Source organism: Patiria miniata, unplaced genomic scaffold (genome assembly GCF_015706575.1).
Source record: "Patiria miniata isolate m_02_andy unplaced genomic scaffold, ASM1570657v1 HiC_scaffold_1, whole genome shotgun sequence".
Classification (NCBI taxonomy): Eukaryota; Metazoa; Echinodermata; class Asteroidea; order Valvatida; family Asterinidae; genus Patiria; species Patiria miniata.
Genome location: NW_024037047.1, coordinates 19,737,213 through 19,757,953, shown reverse-complemented (window position 1 = coordinate 19,757,953; position 20,741 = coordinate 19,737,213). Strand labels below are relative to the sequence as shown.

Below are 20,741 nucleotides of genomic sequence, written 5' to 3'. Positions count from 1 at the left end.
CCTTAACCCTCCGACGCAGAAAGCACATTTACTAACACGCTTACAGTAAGGGGTCCCTCCGGGGACCCAGATATTTAGCGCCTTGGTTTGAGGCTATACAACACAGTATCTATATGTATACAATCTCGACATGTCTGTAGACTATAAATAAGGAGGTCATTGACAGGAAACAGATGTTGTATACATAGTCTGTGGTCAAGTCGTGCACTTGGCTACCCGCAAGTGACTTTGTTTTGTGCACGTGTATATGGGCAGCCCAGGTTGTCAGGCTCAGATATGCCTGACCCGGGGTCACACACTAAAGGTGACTGCATATATCCGTAGTGGGTGTCTCTGGCTAGGATTAGATGGAAGATCACCAGAATTGGTTGGAATTTTTTTTTTTTATTAAGGTAATTAACCAAATTGGGTCCCCAAAAGGGCTAGTTTCTGCGTCGGAGGGTTAATTACGAGACTTTGCTAAACACGCGCAAAGAACAAAGTCGGATTTTATTCTCTACATTTCTGATGTATGTTATCATTACAATCAAATGTTGGACAGGCAGCAAGTCGTTTCGCCCACCTCATATTCAATACGCAAAGAACATCAACTGATAAATTAAATATTAAACGAGTGCATGTTTTCTATGTGAGATTTCACAAGCATTTCACAAGCATGTACATATTCACAGAGCGTAACAAGCATTTGAGTTATAATTGAACAATATTGGTAAGTATGTGCTTCAATGAGATAAAGATTGCTCGCTATTAGCTTTTTGTTATGGCAGCTCCGCTTCAAATGAACATCACACTACTAATATGTGGTAATATACATTTTGTTTTCTTCTTATTAACACAAATTGACCCTCCACTCTATTTGATCCGGATAGTTATGATAGAAATTAGGGTATTTTGATGTCCTATAGATCCTAGATATTATGCAAGGCAATGATATAATTGAAAAATGATTATCCAACACCATACTAATTAACCTTGTTACACATCAATGTATACACGAATTTGCATTTAAATATTTTCATATCGAACACAACAAATACAAATGTCAAGAAAAACTATACACCTAAATTATTGTATGACTATTTGACATCGTGAATTCAGTTTCTTATATATACAGCAAAATACCTCAGTTAATGATATACTTAAACATAATAAAGCAAAGACCACATATCAACGGTTCATACTCGGCACAAGAAGGAACCGCGAACGCGACTTTGTGACGTCATGCCAAGATATCCTGCCACGAATTCGCGAAAGATGAACACCTGTCAACGCCAACGCATTTCTTAGCGAATGCGTCCTGACGTCAAATGCGCTTTGTAATTGCATACGTGTAATGTATGAACCGGCCTTTAATCTAAAAGTTTTATACCAAGAAGAATAGAATTCCTAAGATGGTTTGCCACTAGCCACTTCGGGTTATTTTTGTCTGTGAAGTATCGAGTTTTAACAATTCATAAATGTATGTAGACCACTGTATAGAAATGTCCTACAGGGTATTGAAGATTCACGCATATACTAATAGCGTAATATACAATTTAGATATTCTGTTTAACAAAAGTACTGCAATAGTTTAGACGTTTCTATTTACACCGGAAATACTTTTAAAAAACGCACAATTTACTTTCATTATTCATCAGGTGATTTGTTTTTTCTTTTTTGACATGTTTTGAATTTCAGATAATCTTGTATAATGCATTCCATAAACGAAACTTGGAGATAATAGGTTCATTAATGTTAATATACATTGTGAACATTAATTACCCTAGTGTATTTTACCTCGAGATATCTTTTAGTTAAAGACACAAAACCTCATCAGAGTCCGTAGTGATTATTCTAAATCCTCAGTGTATTCTTGCTTTGTGATAACTATTCCTCCTACCAAACATGGTATTTATTATCACTTTTAATGTTATCTACCGTCGCATTTACTTTTATATGGAATGAAATTTTGTCAGCGCTGTCGGAAAGAATCACCTGCTGCTTAAGCTGAATTAATCACGACGACATCCAAGCAGCTCCAATCGCAGACCAACACCACCATACCATTCAGTAGGCTCAATGCGCACTACCGTGGCCTCCACACTCTCATCAAACAGGCTTGTGACCGGGGTGTGGCCATCAGTGTTACCGATGAACACCTGAAATGAATCCCAACGCAATAAACGCACGTTTGTAACAAAATAGCCTACCTGTAGTAAAGACTAGGACCAAAACTACAACAAAGTATGCATTCTTAACTGACAGGGTCTTCCTTTGAAACAGAATTTCAACAAAGCGTTATAAAGTTATAAAGTAAACTGTTTGTCCTGGGTGGGACTCACATTTAAGATCATTTTCAGGCATATAGACCTATCTTGACTGGGCTTTTTGGGGTTTTTTCGAGCTTCACAGCATTTTGCTTGGGGGGGGGGGGTGGACTAAAAGCTTTTTTCTTTTAAATAACCCCTCTATAAGAAAATGTAGCATCAATCTTTTCCGAGGTTGGTTTTTTGGTTGCTACTACGTATCAACAAAGAAAGTCCTGCTTTTGATCCTAAAAACTATAAACCTCACCCTATTGCACAAAGCTAATTAAACTCGCTCCATACAATTTCTCATTTCTTGTTTACATGATCTGAAATTATTGTTGGTTCCATTTACGTTTTTAATTCCAGACACGATTTCAGAGTGGCTCATTGCTTGCATAAGCATGGAACCACACACAGTCGTACAGAATGAAGTTGTCATACTGCAATAAAGCCCAAACAAAATATGAGAAAAATACCTTTTCATTTTCTTTTCAAAACTGTTTTTGTATAGAAGTTAAATTAAGCTTACAGCAAGACTTAGTAAAGATTGATGTTTACCTTGATGTTTCCATTAACGTGTTCATAGTCAAATGAGGGCTGTTTCTTGTACGCCACCATGTACTTTTCCACATACAAAGTGCCCCTGTAGCCTTGTGTGATGACCCCGCTCACCACTGTAGGCTCAACGAGGTCCACCTCGATCCACGGATTGGCATCGTCACTGTACACAGAGTGAAGAGAGGATGAGGAACAATGAAATAACAATAATCCGCAAATCTGCTTGTGGAATGGATTTGAAAATTGAACACAATCATTGAAACTCGTTACAGTGTGCAATTCAAATGCGCATCCGGGTAGGGCTTTGGACGGGAATGTTATTTTTATATAATGAAAAGGAGAACCAAAAAGGAAAAACAATGCCAAACAAAATAAAACAAAATAAAAAACAAAAACAAAACCCCACTGATGCGATTACATGAGGATGTTCATTAATGAAACACGCCCAGGAGCGTTTTGTGACATTATATGTCACAAAACAAATGAGTGAAAACTAATACTGATGTAAAAGCGCTTTGATATTGGTTAAAGTGTATGTAAGAACCCGTTATATAAAGATATGAGAGTGAAGTGTCAGATGTGGTATGTCCCTTTGATACCTACCTCTCGGCTATCCATCCGTTGTCATGGTTGAGGCGTGCCTCACTGGCAGAACAACAGTAGTAACTACTGGACGCCGTGATTCGTTCATCTTGGATTGTCCCGTCCTCCATACCAAGGGGTTGCGGGCTTGAACACTCAGCTGGTAACAAACGAGTAAAGCAAACGAAACTGATTCTAATTAAAATAATAAAACATGGAAACATTGTGTGAAAGCTAATCTGATTCTGAACTATAATTTGGGGCAGAAGACCTGATGACACTTTTCATCTTATAAACCTCAATGATGAGTAACTGAAGATTTACGAATTCACGAACATTTTCATTCCAATGTAATAATGAAAAGGCAAAACTTATTTCCCTTGTTTTCTAGTACTGATGTGAAAACGCGATTCCATGATGCTTTCCAAACATTCTTCTAACCTGGATTATTCTCTGCAGGCTGACAGTCGAAGTAAGCTTGAATTTCGTCGGAATCCTCGCTCAGGAAAAGCTCGTTCAGGTAGTGGGGCGCCCCCTGGCGGTATGACGAAGCAGGGATGCGCATTCCGCCCAGGCGTATAGCAGTGCATTCGCACGGATCTTCGCACGGTAAGAACCAACGGGGTGAGATACCAGAATGTGGGTTGTACTCCGATCCGATGAAGCAGACTTGATGACACGAGATCGTCACTATAATGTACGTTTGCAGGGAAAAAATACACTAGTATTTGCCTTTTTTTCATAGATCGGAGACGGTAGGAATGCGCTAAATTTTATCATAATAAAAAGTTTGGGGCACAAACGCGCAAAAGATCAATGTGTGTGATTGATCTTTTGCGCGCCCAATTGACCTTGCGATTTGCATACCACATGCAACACGCTGGCCACGTGAACTCACACAACCGACCACTGCAAGAAATTTTCATTTCCAAGCCAGACATAGATAGACGTAAAGCCAACAGAATGAATTTTCATAATCTGCAACCCCCAGATTTGTGCGACCGATCTTTCTGGTAATTTCCCCACGTTAAAGCTTGTGTGGACATTTCCGGTTGAGCAGATGCGCGCTACTTTTCATTAAGTTGGGTAAATTTTAGTAAATACAACAGACTAAAACAAAACCCAAAAAGCACATTTATATTGTATCGCCATGAAGGCTCACGAGAAAGATAAAATTAGCTCCCCACTCATGAAACTAATATTGCCTTCTTACTCTCCAACATACTGTGGCCTCACGCAGAAAACACTACTGAATCACCGAATAGTAATTGTGCCGCACAGGTATTAACACGGCCAAAGATTGAGGGGGTTGACTGACAAATGGGGGCGCTACTCACGAAGCTCAGCAGTAGACTCCTTTTTTTTCCATACAACACATTATTCGCTATGGTTGCATAACAATGCAAATTGCGTTTCCTTAAAACAAAACCCTCCAAACCATAGATAAGCAAAGGTATAATGTTTCAATTGACAAACAAACAAACAAACACAATTTCAGGGAAACAGGAATTAAAGAACAAATGCAAGGTCACACTTAGTGGGACTCGAACCCATGACTTACGGATTGGGACTATTGTCTGTTTAACTGAAATGTCATCCTTGGTGGGCGTCTCTGTGACCCTCGATAAAAATACTACGCGTTAAAATTCCAGATTTGCAGTAACTTTTTTTAATATAAGAAAGGCATCCCCGAAAAGGCTTTGTAAATTGCAACTAGCATATCAATTTGTGATAATTGATCAAATCGCCTGACCTGAATGAGTTATACGGCCAAAAATGTACCGCTCAATTCCCTTCCGATAATCTAAGATACATGCAGACTAGTGCCATATTAATACGTACTCACAGCCTTAAGTCGATGTATATACCTACAATTTTGATGATCACTTGATGGAAGTTTTTAATGAAATTTTAAAATATTTGATTTACTTCAAAGATTTGAAGAAAAAATAAACCTGACCATTTATCGTTGGCCCAGTCGGATGCTTATAGCATGGCACCAACAATCTGCTCAGACAAACTCAGTAAAATCTAGAACCCATCGAAATCTTCACAACATTCTAACATTTCCCGTTCTTGTGGAAGTGATGCGAAATAAAACTAGCGGCGCACAGCGAAAGAGACCTAGGGACCGTAAAATCGGAAATGAAAGGTCGTAAATGAAATTCTTTCAAGTGATTTTGTTTTTGCAAATTTACTCGCAGAGTACCCACGCAGATAAAATTCAAAGAGTAATTTTTCAAGGCGTAGTTACAATTTGAAATCATTTTCCCCAAAAATATATAATAGAAGGCAAAATTGCAACACAATGAAAAGTACTCACAGATGAGCTGCGAGACCTTTCAGTTTCAGACTCTATATACATATGTCACCGATACACGGTAAGTACCTCCTCAGTAGTGACGTCTGGTGGTAAACCCATTCTTCACTAGATTTGACCCAAAAAATACTTTGGTCTGCCTCGGACGACCAGGATTGCACAAAGCAATAGCAATCCTCCAAATTTTTCTCCAAAAAAGCATTTTGGAGCCTTTGAAAAGAAAACAATGTGAAGGACAGAGTTCAGAAATGCAAGATTCGTAGACATCATATAATTCGTCAACGACACCACGAACTGACACCCTCTGCATCACATGTGTACACATTTTTTATTTAAATTCATTTTTTTTTGCCGATATTAGCAGTTTGTATCATGAAGTTTAACAAGACGAAGATAAAATTGCTAAAATCATCTAAAATAAGCAAATTTTACTAATGAATGTTCAAGAAATTGGTCAATTCTGGTGTTTTTTTGTTACCATAAAGTGCCACTGCACAGGGTGTCAGTTCGTGAAAACAAAAAAAATACGTGTTTTCGGAGAGTGCGCGCATGAAATAGCGTTAGGGAGTGTCAGTGCGTGTACACGAAAATTGACGTGTTTTGGAGAGTGCGCGCACGCATGCGCATTGTGTGCGCGCACGCTCCCAAAACACGTCAATATTTGTTTTCACGAACTGACACTCCCTTAAAGCCCCTGTCACACTTTCGCGTATCCTAATTCCTTATGAGTTCCTTATCAAATTTTTCAATACTCAGCCGTACGCTCAAAACATCGAATTTTTATAAATACTTTGACTTATGAGCGACGCACATCTAGCGTACAAGTACCGAATTCAGCGCATCCATTGCGTATGAGATGCGTATGAGTTGCGTATGCAGTGCACAACATTATTTTTCGGGCTGCGAATAGGTCAGTATGCAGTGCGCATGCCTAGCGTATTCCGGACGCACCCGACTTATGCCGACCGCATGCTTGACGCACTTTTGAGAGTATTTCCGCCGCATTTCCACCGCTCGCCGTTCAGCGTGCGTTGTATCTGCGCTGCAAGTACGCTATGTATGCGTCCAATACAGGCGGCTCATATGCTGACGGGGTGCGTCACGAGCACATAGCGTACTCGTAACGCACTCGACCGATGCGGGACCGATGCGCTGCGTATTTATAACTTATGACCTGCGTAACAGCGTACGCAGCGTAGTTTTGTGCATGCCCAAAACTATCCTGCGTACTGGGCCGTACAATGCGTATATCTGCGTACATAAAACAAACACAAAACGATAGAGATGCATATGAGGTGCGTATTGTGCGTACGACTGCGTATGAAAAAAAAGTAAATGCGCAACTCATAAGGAATTAGGATACGCAGAAGAGTGACAGGGCCCTAACGCTTTTGCATGCGCGCACTCTCCAAAAACACATACATTTTCGTTTTCACGAACTGACACCCGTCTTATTCATTTAATTGCTAATTAACTATGCATATTTTCACAATATAACGTTTATAATTGAGTAGTTAAAGCATTTTCACGTTAAGTGATACTAAAACCTCTAAGATAGATGGACTATTCTACTAAGTAAATTCGTGTCAAACCTTTAAAAGCGTTTTTCTCCGATTTGTATGCAACGCTGCCCACCGGGTGTTAGTTCGTGGTGTCGGTGACGAATTGTATCAGGCGCGGGCCATATGTGAAATCTTTTATAACCCAACCTGAGAGAATTCACAGACTCTTACGATGACTTCATACTACCAAAATGTTGACTAAAAACCCAAATTGTGAATGTATTTACACAAAACTGAAGTGACATTCCCTCTTGAGGTCATGCGAGGTCATATCGTCAAAACATTGGCTAACCAACACCACTGATAATTTCAGGACAGTCGGCCGACGCACCGTACAAATTCAATGGAGAACGACTATTGCAACTTTGGGGTTTTATGTTGGAAAATAAATAGAGGGATGCATATTATGTCCCCGATCCTGATCTAGCTCAGTTTGTCTGCTATAGCCAACAAACCAGTCAGGAATTTGAGGACGTATATCCCCGGATAAATATTAAATCTTACCTGCCATTGCTGACAGCATCACAACCAAAGCTGCTGCTCCGTCCATTGTCCAAGATGCAGTGAATTATGGACGCACTACGATGTATCACGACTCATGCACACACCAACGCGAATTAAAAGACTACGCATTAAACCACTGAACAACACTTGGGTAACAGCCTCAACTCGAAAACTTGCCAAAAACTTTGTCTGATTAGTGCAAGGATTGGCAATCCGTTAAATTGTTTGTATTCATCAGGTACTCACACACCACAACGATGAGGAATGCGTCTAAAACGGTACCGTGTATGACGCTATGATCCAGAGTCCGTTATGTTGATCGTATATCACCGAGTACACAAACCAAGGCACAGCTCGCCCCAGCAACAACGCAGCCGTGTACCACGGAACAGGCTTACGTCATAGGAAGCCTAGCCAATCATGAACTAGCCTGGAACGTTTAAAAATAAAATGAAACGTGAAATATTGTAATAAAGAAGTTTTATCTTTGATATTAACGTGATCGTATGATATTGATGGGGACGTTAGAAGGCCTTGAAAATGCGACTAATTAAAACGCATTATGCCCTGTAGCCAACAAGCTTGCTCAATTAACGAACCTTCATAATAAACCACTAATGAGTTTTTGGAAAATTGTGAAGCGAGAGCGCAGACATTGTAATTAAGACGTTTTGTCCGTGATATTAACGTGATCGTAGAATAATGATGGGGAAGTTAGAAGACCTTCAAATGGCGACATATTAAAACGCATAATGCCCTGTAGCCAACAAGCGTGCTTCAGTTAACGAACCTTCATAATTAACCACAAATGAAAGTTCGGAAAATGTGAAGCGAGAGCGCAGATATTGTAATTAAGAATGTTTGTCCTTGAAATTCATAGTATTTACATATATAATAATTCGAAGGCATCATCAGCAGGCTATCAAAAAGCAAAATATTAAAACCAATTTACTCGCGCAGTATGGCCGAAGGGCCTTCCCATATTTTGTTTATTCATTTAAACTTCTTAGCCTATAATAGAGACGTTTACCTTTGAGAGGTCATAAGAATTAAAACCAATCGAAAAGTGAAAATACATTGTAATTGAAGTGTGGCATTATATATCCTTCGACAACTATTCACAAGAAAAGAAAAGAAAAGAAAATGTAATGTTCTCTTATACGTAACAGAGGTCTCTATGGAACAGTGACATTATATAAGCGCCTAGTATTGAAATATTTCAATATTGTCGGTTGATGTCAAGCAGGGGCGTAAATCCTGCCTGTAAAAAGGGGAGGACATATCGCCCACACATGACGACAAGGGGTTAGTTTTGAGGTGGTGTACGTGTTCTACGGGTGGGCGTGTGGGTTTACATTTTACACATAGTGGACCTTGAACACAATGGAGGACAATAGGGTCAACGATTGACCGAAGGTCCACTTTTGATTTGCGTGTACAAAACACATGAGATGTCTTCCAAAAAGAACTGGCCAGTATGAGTACAGAAACGTTATGGGCCAATGCATGCTGGAAACGACCAAAATCCGTCAGGAATTGGCTTACTCATAATTGAGGTTAGTAATAATAATGTGGCTGTTTTTCTTAATAGTTTTAGAAAATAATGACGTAGGAAATTGCAACGAGTTATAAATGGCTATGGTTGCACTACTTTGATTGACTGAAATATATTGTATTCAGTATAATTGTAAGATTTTCCACCAGAAAGCGGTAAAAGTTTTTTTTGGAAGTTCTAAGCGTTGTACCCACAATTTTTTTTGTGGTGGTGGTGGGGAGGGGAATCCCCTGGCCATGGTTTCCCATAATTGGCGGGATATTGTATTGCCTTCCATATACTTGTGTACAAAACATAGGAATGATCACGGTATAGTGCATCTTATAGGGATTACACCGTTGATACTAGAATTGGCAATGCGTTATTACTTAAGTTATTGTGCATGAAGGTTACCGCTGCCTTCCTGCTGTCAATTAATCAGTCTGCCGACATGGTTGACCTTACATTATTATAATTAACGGCCATGTAAAAGAAATTACTATATGAAGTCAAAGCACTGTCTGTAATATAACATCAGTATATGACGGAAATGACGGAATGACGGACACATTGTACTTTTACCCAATTTCTTTAATGGTATATGCAACATTTACAAATATTACAAAACAAAACTTCCAAATTATTACAAAATATCGTACTTGATTAGTGCTTTCACATCATGGTACTTGCCGTCAGTTTTAAGAAAAAATAGATTTTTTGGTAGCAATTGTTAACGGTGGTTATCCAACCATCATTGGGGAAAAAACTGACTTATTTTCAAATACCAACTCTAATTCACCAAAGGTAGTTTGTCCACATTTTATTTGCGATCAGTTACACATCCGTAAACGGGTGCAAGCCACCAAGTCTGGTTCCCTGAACTGAAAATTCCCTGCCATCTGTAAATTACGGCGTCTCGTCTGCAGTAGCGTCAAGGAATCGGACTACAATGATTTTTCCTTGTATTTTTGCCAGTATTAATGACCACAAAATTGAGCTAGGTCAGTGTAACAATATTTGCTTCAAAATACTTATCTCAAACTTCGTCCATTTCTACAAAAATACAACAAAAGCCAATGTTCTATATTACCTATAAATACAAATGAAATAGGAACAAAAATTTGATGATATACATGTGTCACCATATTTCAGTCTGTACAGATCAGGTACATTGGTTTTTTTTATTTACTAGGATGACTAACTTATAGCAGCAGCAGTAACAGTAGCAGCAGCAACAGCAGCAACAGCAACAACAGCAGCAACAACAGCAGCAGCAACAGCAGCCAGGAGCAGCAGCAGCAGCAACAACAACAGCAGAAAAAAGCAACAGCAGCACTAACAGCAGCAGCAACAACAACAGCACCAGCAGCAACAGCAGCACAAACAGCAGCCAGCAGCAGCACCAGCAACAACAGCAGCATCACCAACAGCAGCAGCAGCAGCAGCAACATCGCAGCAGCATCAGCAGCAACAACAACAACAACAAAAGCAGCAGTTACAACAGCAGCAACAGCAGCAGCAACATGAGTAGCAACAGCAGCCAGCAACAGCAACGGTAGCAGCAGCAGCAGCCTGCAGTAGCAGCAGCAACAACAGCAACAGCAGCAACAACAGCAGCAGCAGCAATGGTTTCAAAATGGGAGAAGGTTTATTCAATATTACGGAAAAGGTTCTTCTTACAAGCCGGAGTCAATTTAACTCAATTTGTGGTCTCCCTCTCCAGTCGCTTTGCATCTTCGCCGTTTGGTATAATACCGGCAAGATAAGGCATGGTGGCCTTGACGAAAGGCTACCCATGTCTATGCTCGCACGCACACGCACGCACAAGAGCGCACGTACGTGTACATGCATGAGCTCTGTGACTCTGTGACTTTCAATTTTTTTTAATTTTTTTTGGTAATTTGATTCATGCATTGTTTTGGCCTGGATCGAACATATTTCAGGTTGGAAAATTATTCCCATGGCATGTAAAATAAAATTAGGCATCATGCCGATGGGGGCGAAGATTCCCGAATTTACTGCGCGCGACCGCAAAAATCGTCACCGTGCACGGACGGTCACCACGGCCGGCGAGTACAAGTGCGCGCACAATGCCCAGCCAACGACGATAATTATAATCGTGCGTGCATAATTACGCAAGCACACACGCTTACACAAGCATATAAGTGGGGTACTTCCTTTGTTCCCGTGTACTAATGCCAAAATGCTCTTATTTTATCCAGAATTGTGTCCGACGTTCGATTATGTCCGCCCCATTGTGTTCGACGGCCGATTATGTTTTGAAAAAAATATATATAGGTGTATTAACAAGCAATGGCAGCCATTTTGAAAAGTTAGAAATTACTCGTCTACCAATAGTAACTTTTCAAATTAGAAATCTGCGACGGCTCTATAGCCAAATATCTGCAGTTACAATCCAAAGATAATTTAATAATGTCAGTACACAACCAAATGATTCTGGCGTAATCGACCATCTAAATACAATAGGTTGGACGTATCCCGTCGTCAGACACAATGGGTCGGACATAATCGGCCGTCGGACACAATGGGTCGGACATAATCGGACGTCGGACATAATGGGTCGGACATAATTGGCCATTGCTCGTCAAAATCTGTTGTCGGACGTAATCGACCAAACAGACATAATGGTCGTGAGCAGACGTATATCACTGAGTACAACACGCCACTCGCTCACCTCAGCTGCAAAGCAGCCGCAGACCGCAAACAGACTGACGTCATAGCAAGTCTAGCCAATCATGAACGAGCAACGAAAACAGAAACGTTTCTGATTTGTTCAATCTTACAGAATAGGTGGAGCTAACGCTGGAAGCGGGTAACGTAACAACCAATGGGTATCCCCCTTGTAATTACGGTTACCAATTTTTACAAAATAGCTTGTGGAGAAAAAAGACCATCTTGACGACCATCGCAGCCATAAACATTCACGACTGGATATGAAACGGTGCGGCACCGGGTACGAACGGAAACGGCTTCCGGTAATAAACATAGGATCCTCAGCAGCAATTAAGGTTGGATTAGATAATTACACAACCGTGTATACAATGAACCTTTAGAAAACGATACGCACCGAGCTGAGGGCCGTTATGTGAAAGATATTGTGCCTTCAATGTTCAAGGCAGTGTTGATAGGATACGCCGTCAGAAGGAATTGAAATATGAAATATTAAATCCAATCACTTGGTGACAATGGAAGGGAAGCCTTAATAGTCACAGATACAACTTAACGGAGCGTCGCGATCCGATGTGTGCACTTGGCTCAGTGATTATGATACTAAAACTGCTACCTAAGCTCCTTGTCTCAGGGTCTTATTGCCTTTAAATTATATACAAACAGCTAGTAAACAGAGCAAAACAACGAAAGTATTGTGTAGAATGGGGCGTTGGGTTCTATAGGAATGTGTCAGTGTTGCTGGGCGCTCTCTGGTGGTAAAATAAAGTTGGTACAGACGATAACAGTACCTTGATTACGAGACTTTGCTAAACACGCGCAAAGAACAAAGTCGGATTTTATTCCCTACATTTCTGATGTATGTTATCATTACAATCAAATGTTGGACAGGCAACAAGTCGTTTCGCCCACTTTATATTCAATACGCAAAGAACATCAACTGATAAATTAAATATTAAACGAGTGCATGTTTTCTATGTGAGATTTCACAAGCATTTCACAAGCATGTACATATTCACAGGGCGTAACAAGCATTTGAATTATAATTGAAAAATATTGGTAAGTATGTGCTTCAATGAGATAAAGATTGCTTCCTCTTAGCTTCTTGTTATGGCAGCTCGGTATCAAATGAACATAACACTATTAACATGTGGTTATATTCATGTTGTTTTCTTCTTATCAACACAAGTTGACCCTCCACTCTATTTGATCCGGATAGTTATGATAGAAATTAGGGTATTTTGATGTCCTATACATCCTAGCAATTATGCGTGGCAATGATATAATTGAAAAATGATTGTCCAACACCATACTAATTTACTTTGTTACACATCAATGTATACACGAATTTGCATTTAAATGTTTTCCATATCGAACACAACAAATACAGATTTCAATACAAATGTTACATTACGGCAGCAGTACACTATACACCTTTTACCAAAATATACACGTAAATTATTGTATGACTGTTTGATATCGTGAATTCACCTTCTTATATTTAGAGCAAAATACCTCAGTTTATGAAATGCTTAAACATAAAAAAGCAAAAAACACATTTACACTGGTTCATACTCGGCACGCAAGCGAACGCAACTTTGTTACGTCATGCTAAGTTTTCCTGTCACAAATTCGCAAAAGTTTAACACCTTTTAACACCAACACATTTCGTAGCGAACGTTTTCCCCAACGTCAAATGCGCTTTGCAATTGCAAACCTGTAAAGTATAAACCGGATTTTACTCAAAAAGTTTGATCACTAAAAATAATTGAATTCTCGAGATGGTTTGCCACTAGCCACTGCGACCTTCTTTTTTTTTTGTCTGTGAAGTATCACCTTTAACAATTCGTAAATGTATTTATATAGAATACTTGTATGGAAACGTTCTTCATTGTATTGAAGATTTATGATAAAAGCACAATGAACAACGTAATATCAGTGTTTGAATACTCGTACCCGTACTCTTTCTTACTCGAGTACAACTCGAATACACGCAAGTTCTCGGCCCGTACGCGACTATTAATGCTCGAAAAAAAAAACTGAACTTGGCCCGTACTCGATTCTTTGTACTCGAATTGTGCCCGGCGGATGATGGTTTGGTGTTCGGTACTGGACTCCTGTAGGGCCTACTCTGGCGTAAAAATCGAGTACATTTCCTTTTAATCGATTCCATAGCTCAACCTGGAACGCAACGCTGGCGCGGTGGCGCAGTTGCAGTCTGTATTACGGCCAAGTCTAGTTCCCGCCTCCCAAATTACTACTAACTTTCGAAGTCGTAGCAGTGATGATTCGCGAATGTGGAGCCAGCCAAGACCATGCTTCTTATGTCAGCTCGCCGCATCACAGTTACCAGTGAGGCCATTTTGGGGATTTTCCATATACTTGTCCCTCTGCACATGCAGTGTTTGGTGAGCACATTTTAAGCATAGGTATTGTCCGTTGCCTAGGGAAATCACAGTGTACTTGGACTCGGCCCGTAACTCGGTCTCTAAAGTACTCGGAGTACTCTGTACTCGGATTTGAGGACTCGACTTCAACACTACGTGATATGCAATGATAAAAAAAACTATAGAACAAAAATACTGCAATGTTAATGTAATCACATATACAGGACTAGCGAGCGCCGTGCTATAGTAAACATTTGGGGCCTCGTCGAACAAAACACGACTGGCTCTAACGACTTACCCTAAAGTCTAGGTATTCTGATAAATCTGTACACACGTAGCAATTGATAACATTGAGCAATGATGACATGCTGTTTCCATTAAGAGATACGAGCATACATTTGTACTGCGGTAAACCGCAATCTTCATGTTAACAAATATATTAATCAATATCATATGAATTTGTGAAATATACAACAAATTGGTGAATAACATGCACCTGTATTCAGACCCAAAGCCACATTCACTAAAAACGTAGTCATGAACTTTTTTAAAAGGCTTTGGTATTACCGTCAATCCATCTGAGGAAACATACAGAATAACTAATACCAACTCGCCCCTTAAATCTACCTTTAACAGCAAAGTGCACGGAAACCCTTATTAGGTATAGTCTAGTACCGACAGAGAAATCAATTTTTAATTCACTTTTAATGATTGGTTTCACGGTCCTTTGGTAATATGTACATTTGTTTACGATGGTTTCGCGCACTCCTTAGTGAGTGCGCGAAACCATCTTTGAAAGGTGAAATACATTTTCTTCATGGATTTCGATTAAAAAAAAAAGCATTGGCACCACTGACGATTGAATTCAGTCTTTGAACATCAAGAAGTCTACACTATGCTAAAACAGAAACTTACTGAGAAATTCGATGTGTTAGTAGACATCATGTAGAGCCCCCAGCTGGTAACTCTCGTGTTTGGTGTCAACAATACGCGAGAACAAAAACAACCAAAACAACATTCGTGGATGTAGTTTTTTTACTTAAAGATAAGTTGTATTAAACAGTTAAGATATCAAAACTCCAATGATGCAATAACGCAGATATTAACAATTTTCAATACATTTTAAACTAAAACAAAACAAAACAACGGTGCCAATGCAATTTAAAATCTAAAAATTGGCCAACACAAGCCACCATTTTATTTGTATCCTGAAAACGGTACAATGGCGAGGCCAATCTGGTCGCGTTTTTTTTTCCGTTGGAAATAGGATCACAATGTGAAGAGCTATCATTAATAATGCAGTAACTGCGGGGAAATGAGAGGAGGTACATTAACCTTTTTATAGTGCATTACAAGAGAGACATTAATCCAATACCATTAACCTTTTCATTGTACAGTTCAACGAAGCGCAAAGCCAACATAAAAAAATTCTAATCGTCTTTGTACTCTTTTATCAGAGAGTACGTGTAACCCTCGGTGTAGATTGTCTGGTGCGCACACATGCACGACCCAAGGTCATTTCGTACCATCACTCATCTAGGGCAATATAAAGAACAACTTAAGCCAACTCGTCTCTTATTTTTTTCCTTTCAACACAAAGTGCACGTAAACATTTGTGGTATAGTCTGGTACCGACGGAGATTTCAAATTCAATTGCAAACATCACTTTTAATGATTGGATTCAAGGTTAGGTAAGAGTGGTGAGTTAGCAAGTGTGCGAAACCATCGTAAAAAAGTCTGGTACATTTCTACTCATGGTGTATAATTGTATAATTTGTAAAACCTAAGTATAGGCCAAACTGTCAACTCACAGCCTGTGATCATCCAGGGCCCAATTTAATAGCGCTGCTTAACAGCCGACTTTGTGCTTACCGAGCCTCCATCTATTTCAAAGAAACCGTTAAGCAGTCAGCACAGCAAAAGCACGCTTAACCACAGAAGAAACTTTGCTTAAATCAGTGACGTAACAATATAAATCTCCATGCGCGCGCAGCCGTTAGTATGAAATAGTGCTTAAGCAGCAGCATGATTTTCTGCTATAGCAGGGACAACTTTTCTGCTTACTGTTAAGCGGTGCTATGAAATTGGGCCCTGATGTTTACAATAAAAGCCAATATTAGGATCGTGTAAATCCTCCAGCTGGTAATCATCGGCGGTTTTAGTGTCAACCATACGCGAGAAAAAAATACCACACAACTACTCTTGTGTGTATTTCTTTTAAAGTTTGTAAATTATTTGTGTATGTTTGTACTGCCATGGCAATATAAGCCTTCGGCTTCTGCGCATGCCACCATATTGCTGTTTTTATAATTTATTATTTGTGAATTTGTTAATACCTTTTGCAGACGTTGAGGAAACCACATTTTTTTTGCATTGGTGATTAGTGACCGCTGTTCCCGAGACACATCGTGTATATAGTACACAGTATGAGAACGACACGAAAAACGTATTCGTACTCCGTGGTGTCCGATGTAAACAAACGGGGAATTGTCCTCTTTTCTCGAGAACGGTAAGACATAAGGTTGGTTTTCTTTCAACCACATGTTTGAAATAGGATAGGTAAACAATCCAAAACATGAAATTTCGGGAATTTCAGGACCTAGTGTTATTTTTCTATTTACCGCTCTTTCTTTTATTTATGGACGTAATCTCTAAAGGAGTGTGGAATAAATGTCTTCTTGAATTGAATTGAATTGAATTGAATTAAATCGATGTTGATTAATCAACTTGAATATTACAAACAGTAAATTCGAATGACAAACGTTTTTAAATAGCCGGCAAAACCTATATTTTTTTTCCGGGAGATACTTCTTCAGTTTAAGACACAACAACTCATAAGAGTCAGTAGTAATTATTCTGAATCTTCAGTACATTCTTGCTTTGTGATAAATATTTCTCCTACCAACGCGCAACGCTGAACCCGCACACCAACATGAATTTGCACATAAACACCGCGCCATGGAACAAGAACGATCCTAACTAACGGAATAAATGTGTGTTTCGGAGGTATTATAACACTCTGTTTAAAACCGGTGTGAGTTTGGATGGGTGATAATTACCTGAGGCGAAGCCGAGGGTAATTATTACCCATCCCGACTCACACTGGTTTTAAACAGAGTGTTTAATACCGACGGAACACATATTTATTCCCTTTCATAAATACCTTTTTGGTCAAAAACCAAATCTTTTCGGTCCAAAAATCGAAAGAAGTCAAAAACTAGACGCTGCCAACCATTTTGTTCAACAATTTTACTTCATGTTTTATGAAACACCCCTCTGACTATCATATGGAATAACCCTCCACAATTGCGTGCGCGTCGTGCATTCCACCTCCATGGTCGCGCGTACTGCGCGATGTCACGCAAAACGCAGCTGCGCTGGTGTATTACGAATATCGGATTATGAAATAATGATTCACTGGTAGTATTGCGCATGCATACGTTGGGATTTTGAACGTTCAACCAATGAAACGTAAAAGGCACCGGATTTCATGGGGGTCCACATTTCATGTGACACTGGAAAAGTGTTTAAGACCAGCTAGCCATGTCTTTATCATCCGTTTAAGACCGGCCACGTGACGGGCTCTCGACCAATAGGAATGCGTAAACGGTCTTGGGTATTTATGAATGTTCAATAGTATTTCCCATTCCCCATGGGCGGATAGTACTTTTTGAGCCCCGGCGTGTATGGCAGTAATAACAAATGTCACGTGATGTGAGTTCCACAAATCGAATGACAAGGATCTGTATATCGGTTATTTAATATTTATTATCAACTTTAATAATATCTACCGTCGCGTTTACTTTATATAGATTGAAAGTTTGTCAGCGCTGTCGGAGAGAATCGCGTGAATGCTTCAGCTGAATTAATCACGGCGACATCCAAGCAGCTCCAATCGCAGAGCAACACCTATATACCATTCAGTAGGCTCAATGCGCACCACCGTGGCCTCCACACTCTCATCAAACAGGTTATTGACCGGGTTGTCGGCATCAGTGTTACCGATGAACACCTGAAATGAATGCCAACGCAATGAACGCACATTTGTAACAAAATAGCCTACTTTTAGTAAAGTCTAGGACCAAAACTACAAAAAAGTGGGCATTCTTAGCTGACGGGATCTTCCTTCAAACCAGAATTTCAACAAACCGTAATAAGTATATAAAGTAAACTGTTTGTCCTGGGTTGGGACCCACTTTTAAGATTATTTCAGCCATATAGACATCTCTTGACTGGGCTCATTTGGGTTCCTATTTGAGCTTCAGAGCATTTTGCTTTTGGGTGGCGGAAAGCTATTTTCTCTTCAATAATCTTTATATGAGAGAATGCAGCATCAATCTTTTCTGATGTTTCTTCTTGGTTGCTAGTACGTGTCAAAAAATGTCCTGCTTTTGATCCTTAAAACCTTAAATCTCGACCTCTTGCACAAAGCTAATTAAACTCGCTCCATACAATTTGTCATTCCTTGTTTACATGATCTGAAATTATTTTTGGTTCCATTTACGTTTTTAAATAACATTGCATATTGCAATAAAGCCCAAACAAAATATGAGAAAAAATACGTGACTTTTTATTTTCAAAACAGTTTAACGTACAAAGTTCAATTTATCTTACAGCAAGACTTAGTAAAGATTGATGTTTACCTTGATGTCTCCGTTTCCATCTGTCACGTATTCGCGTTGGGATGAAGGCTGCTGCTGATACGCCACCTTGTACCGCATCACGTACCATCTGCTGCCGCTGCCTTGTGTGGTTACTCCAGTCACCACTGTAGGCTCAACGAGGTCTACCTCGATCCAGGAATTGATGGGGCTATGTACACAGAGTGAAGAGAGAATAAGGAACAATGACGTAACAATACCCTGCAAATCCTGTTGTGGAACGGATTTGAAATTCAAATATTATTATTGACACCCGTTACAGTGTGCAATTCAAATGCGCATGAGTCCGGGTTGGGCTTTGGCCGGCGATAATTGTTTAGATAATGAAAAGAAAAACAATTGCAAAAAAGAAAAACAATGCCAAACAAAATAAAACAAACGTACTAAAACAAAATCCCACTGATGCAATTCTATATTCATTAATCAACACATTCAGGAGCGCTTTGTGGCATTTTAATGATACAGAGTGTATAAAGATATGAGAGTGAAGTGTCAGGTGTGGTATTTCCCTTTGATACCTACCTCACGGCTTCCCATTTGCTGTTATTGTTGAGGCGTCCATCAGTGGCAGGGGAACCGTTGTAACTAAAGGACGCCGTGATGCGATCATCTTTGATTGTCCCGTCCTCCATACCAAGGGGTTGCGGACTGGAACACTCTGCTGGCAACAAATGAGCAGGCAAATGAAGGATTTATGCATATTGATAGTAAAAAATATACATTATTGTGAGAAAGATAATTCGATCCTCAACTTTGTTTGGGAGTAAGGCGCATAATTATAACTGCAAATTTATACCTACAAAAATCAGATTGATGGTAGGGCCTCGTTATTGCAAATATGAAAAAGGCTTCCCCTCCCTCGAATTTGGCAGTGAGAAATATTTTTAATTTTGGAAAAAAAACAACGAGCATGACCAGCTGGGAGTAGGTTGGGTTTCTCCGTACCAGCTGGGGTAGGTTTCCCCGTACCAGCTAAGGTAGGTTTCTCCGTACCAGCTGGGGTAGGATTCTCCGTACCACCTGCGGTCGGTTTCTCCGTACAAGATGGGGTAGGTTTTTCCGTACCAGCTTGGGTAGAATTCTTCGTAACGGCTTGGATAGGTGTCTCCGTACCAGCTGGGTGTGTTTCTCCGTACCACATGGGGCAGGTTTCCCCGTACCAAATGGGGTAGGTTTCAGATTGATAGTAGGGCTTCGTTATTGCAAATATAAAAAAGCCTCCCCCTCCCTCGAATATGGCAGTGAGAAACAGTTTGAAAGGGGAGTTCTTCTCAATACGTCAGGGACATGTTTGCAGATCTGGCGACGTTTTTACAACCAATACACACAGCTTGGTCAACTGTGTATAGGATTAAAATGTATCATTGTGACATACTTGATATATATAAGTCGTGAATGCCCTGTAGGCTTATAATGAATTTTGGAATGTAAACCATTCAGAGTGCTCGCATAAAATTCGCAAGCGATTCAAAATATACCCATATGGCCCGGTTCATTCTTCATGCGAATGCGAATGCGAATGCGAAGCGAATTTGACGTCATGAATCATTCGCAACTTTTACGAATTCGCAGCGCGAATACTTGTCACGACGTCACAAATTCGCGCTCTTCTCTTTTGCGCAGAGTATGAACCGGGCTTATGTTGTGTAAAAAGTTA

General features: G+C 39.9%; 2 protein-coding genes across 2 annotated transcripts; both read right to left on the bottom strand.

Annotated features, from left to right (window-relative positions):
• Window positions 1–1,991: 1,991 nt before the first annotated feature.
• Window positions 1,992–5,850, bottom strand: LOC119731449 (retinoschisin-like). Its single transcript, XM_038204621.1, has 5 exons — window positions 5,818–5,850; window positions 3,870–4,149; window positions 3,450–3,588; window positions 2,847–3,009; window positions 1,992–2,138 (listed from the first exon to the last, which is right to left on the bottom strand). Exons 1-5 carry the CDS (start codon window positions 5,848–5,850, stop codon window positions 1,992–1,994), a joined length of 762 nt encoding a protein of 253 aa, XP_038060549.1.
• A 12,427-nt stretch (window positions 5,851–18,277) lies between these two features.
• LOC119731439 (lactadherin-like) lies at window positions 18,278–20,225 on the bottom strand. Its single transcript, XM_038204611.1, has 4 exons — window positions 20,030–20,225; window positions 19,607–19,745; window positions 19,067–19,235; window positions 18,278–18,435 (listed from the first exon to the last, which is right to left on the bottom strand). Exons 1-4 carry the CDS (start codon window positions 20,223–20,225, stop codon window positions 18,289–18,291), a joined length of 651 nt encoding a protein of 216 aa, XP_038060539.1. The 3' UTR covers window positions 18,278–18,288.
• Between the last annotated feature and the right edge of the window lie 516 nt (window positions 20,226–20,741).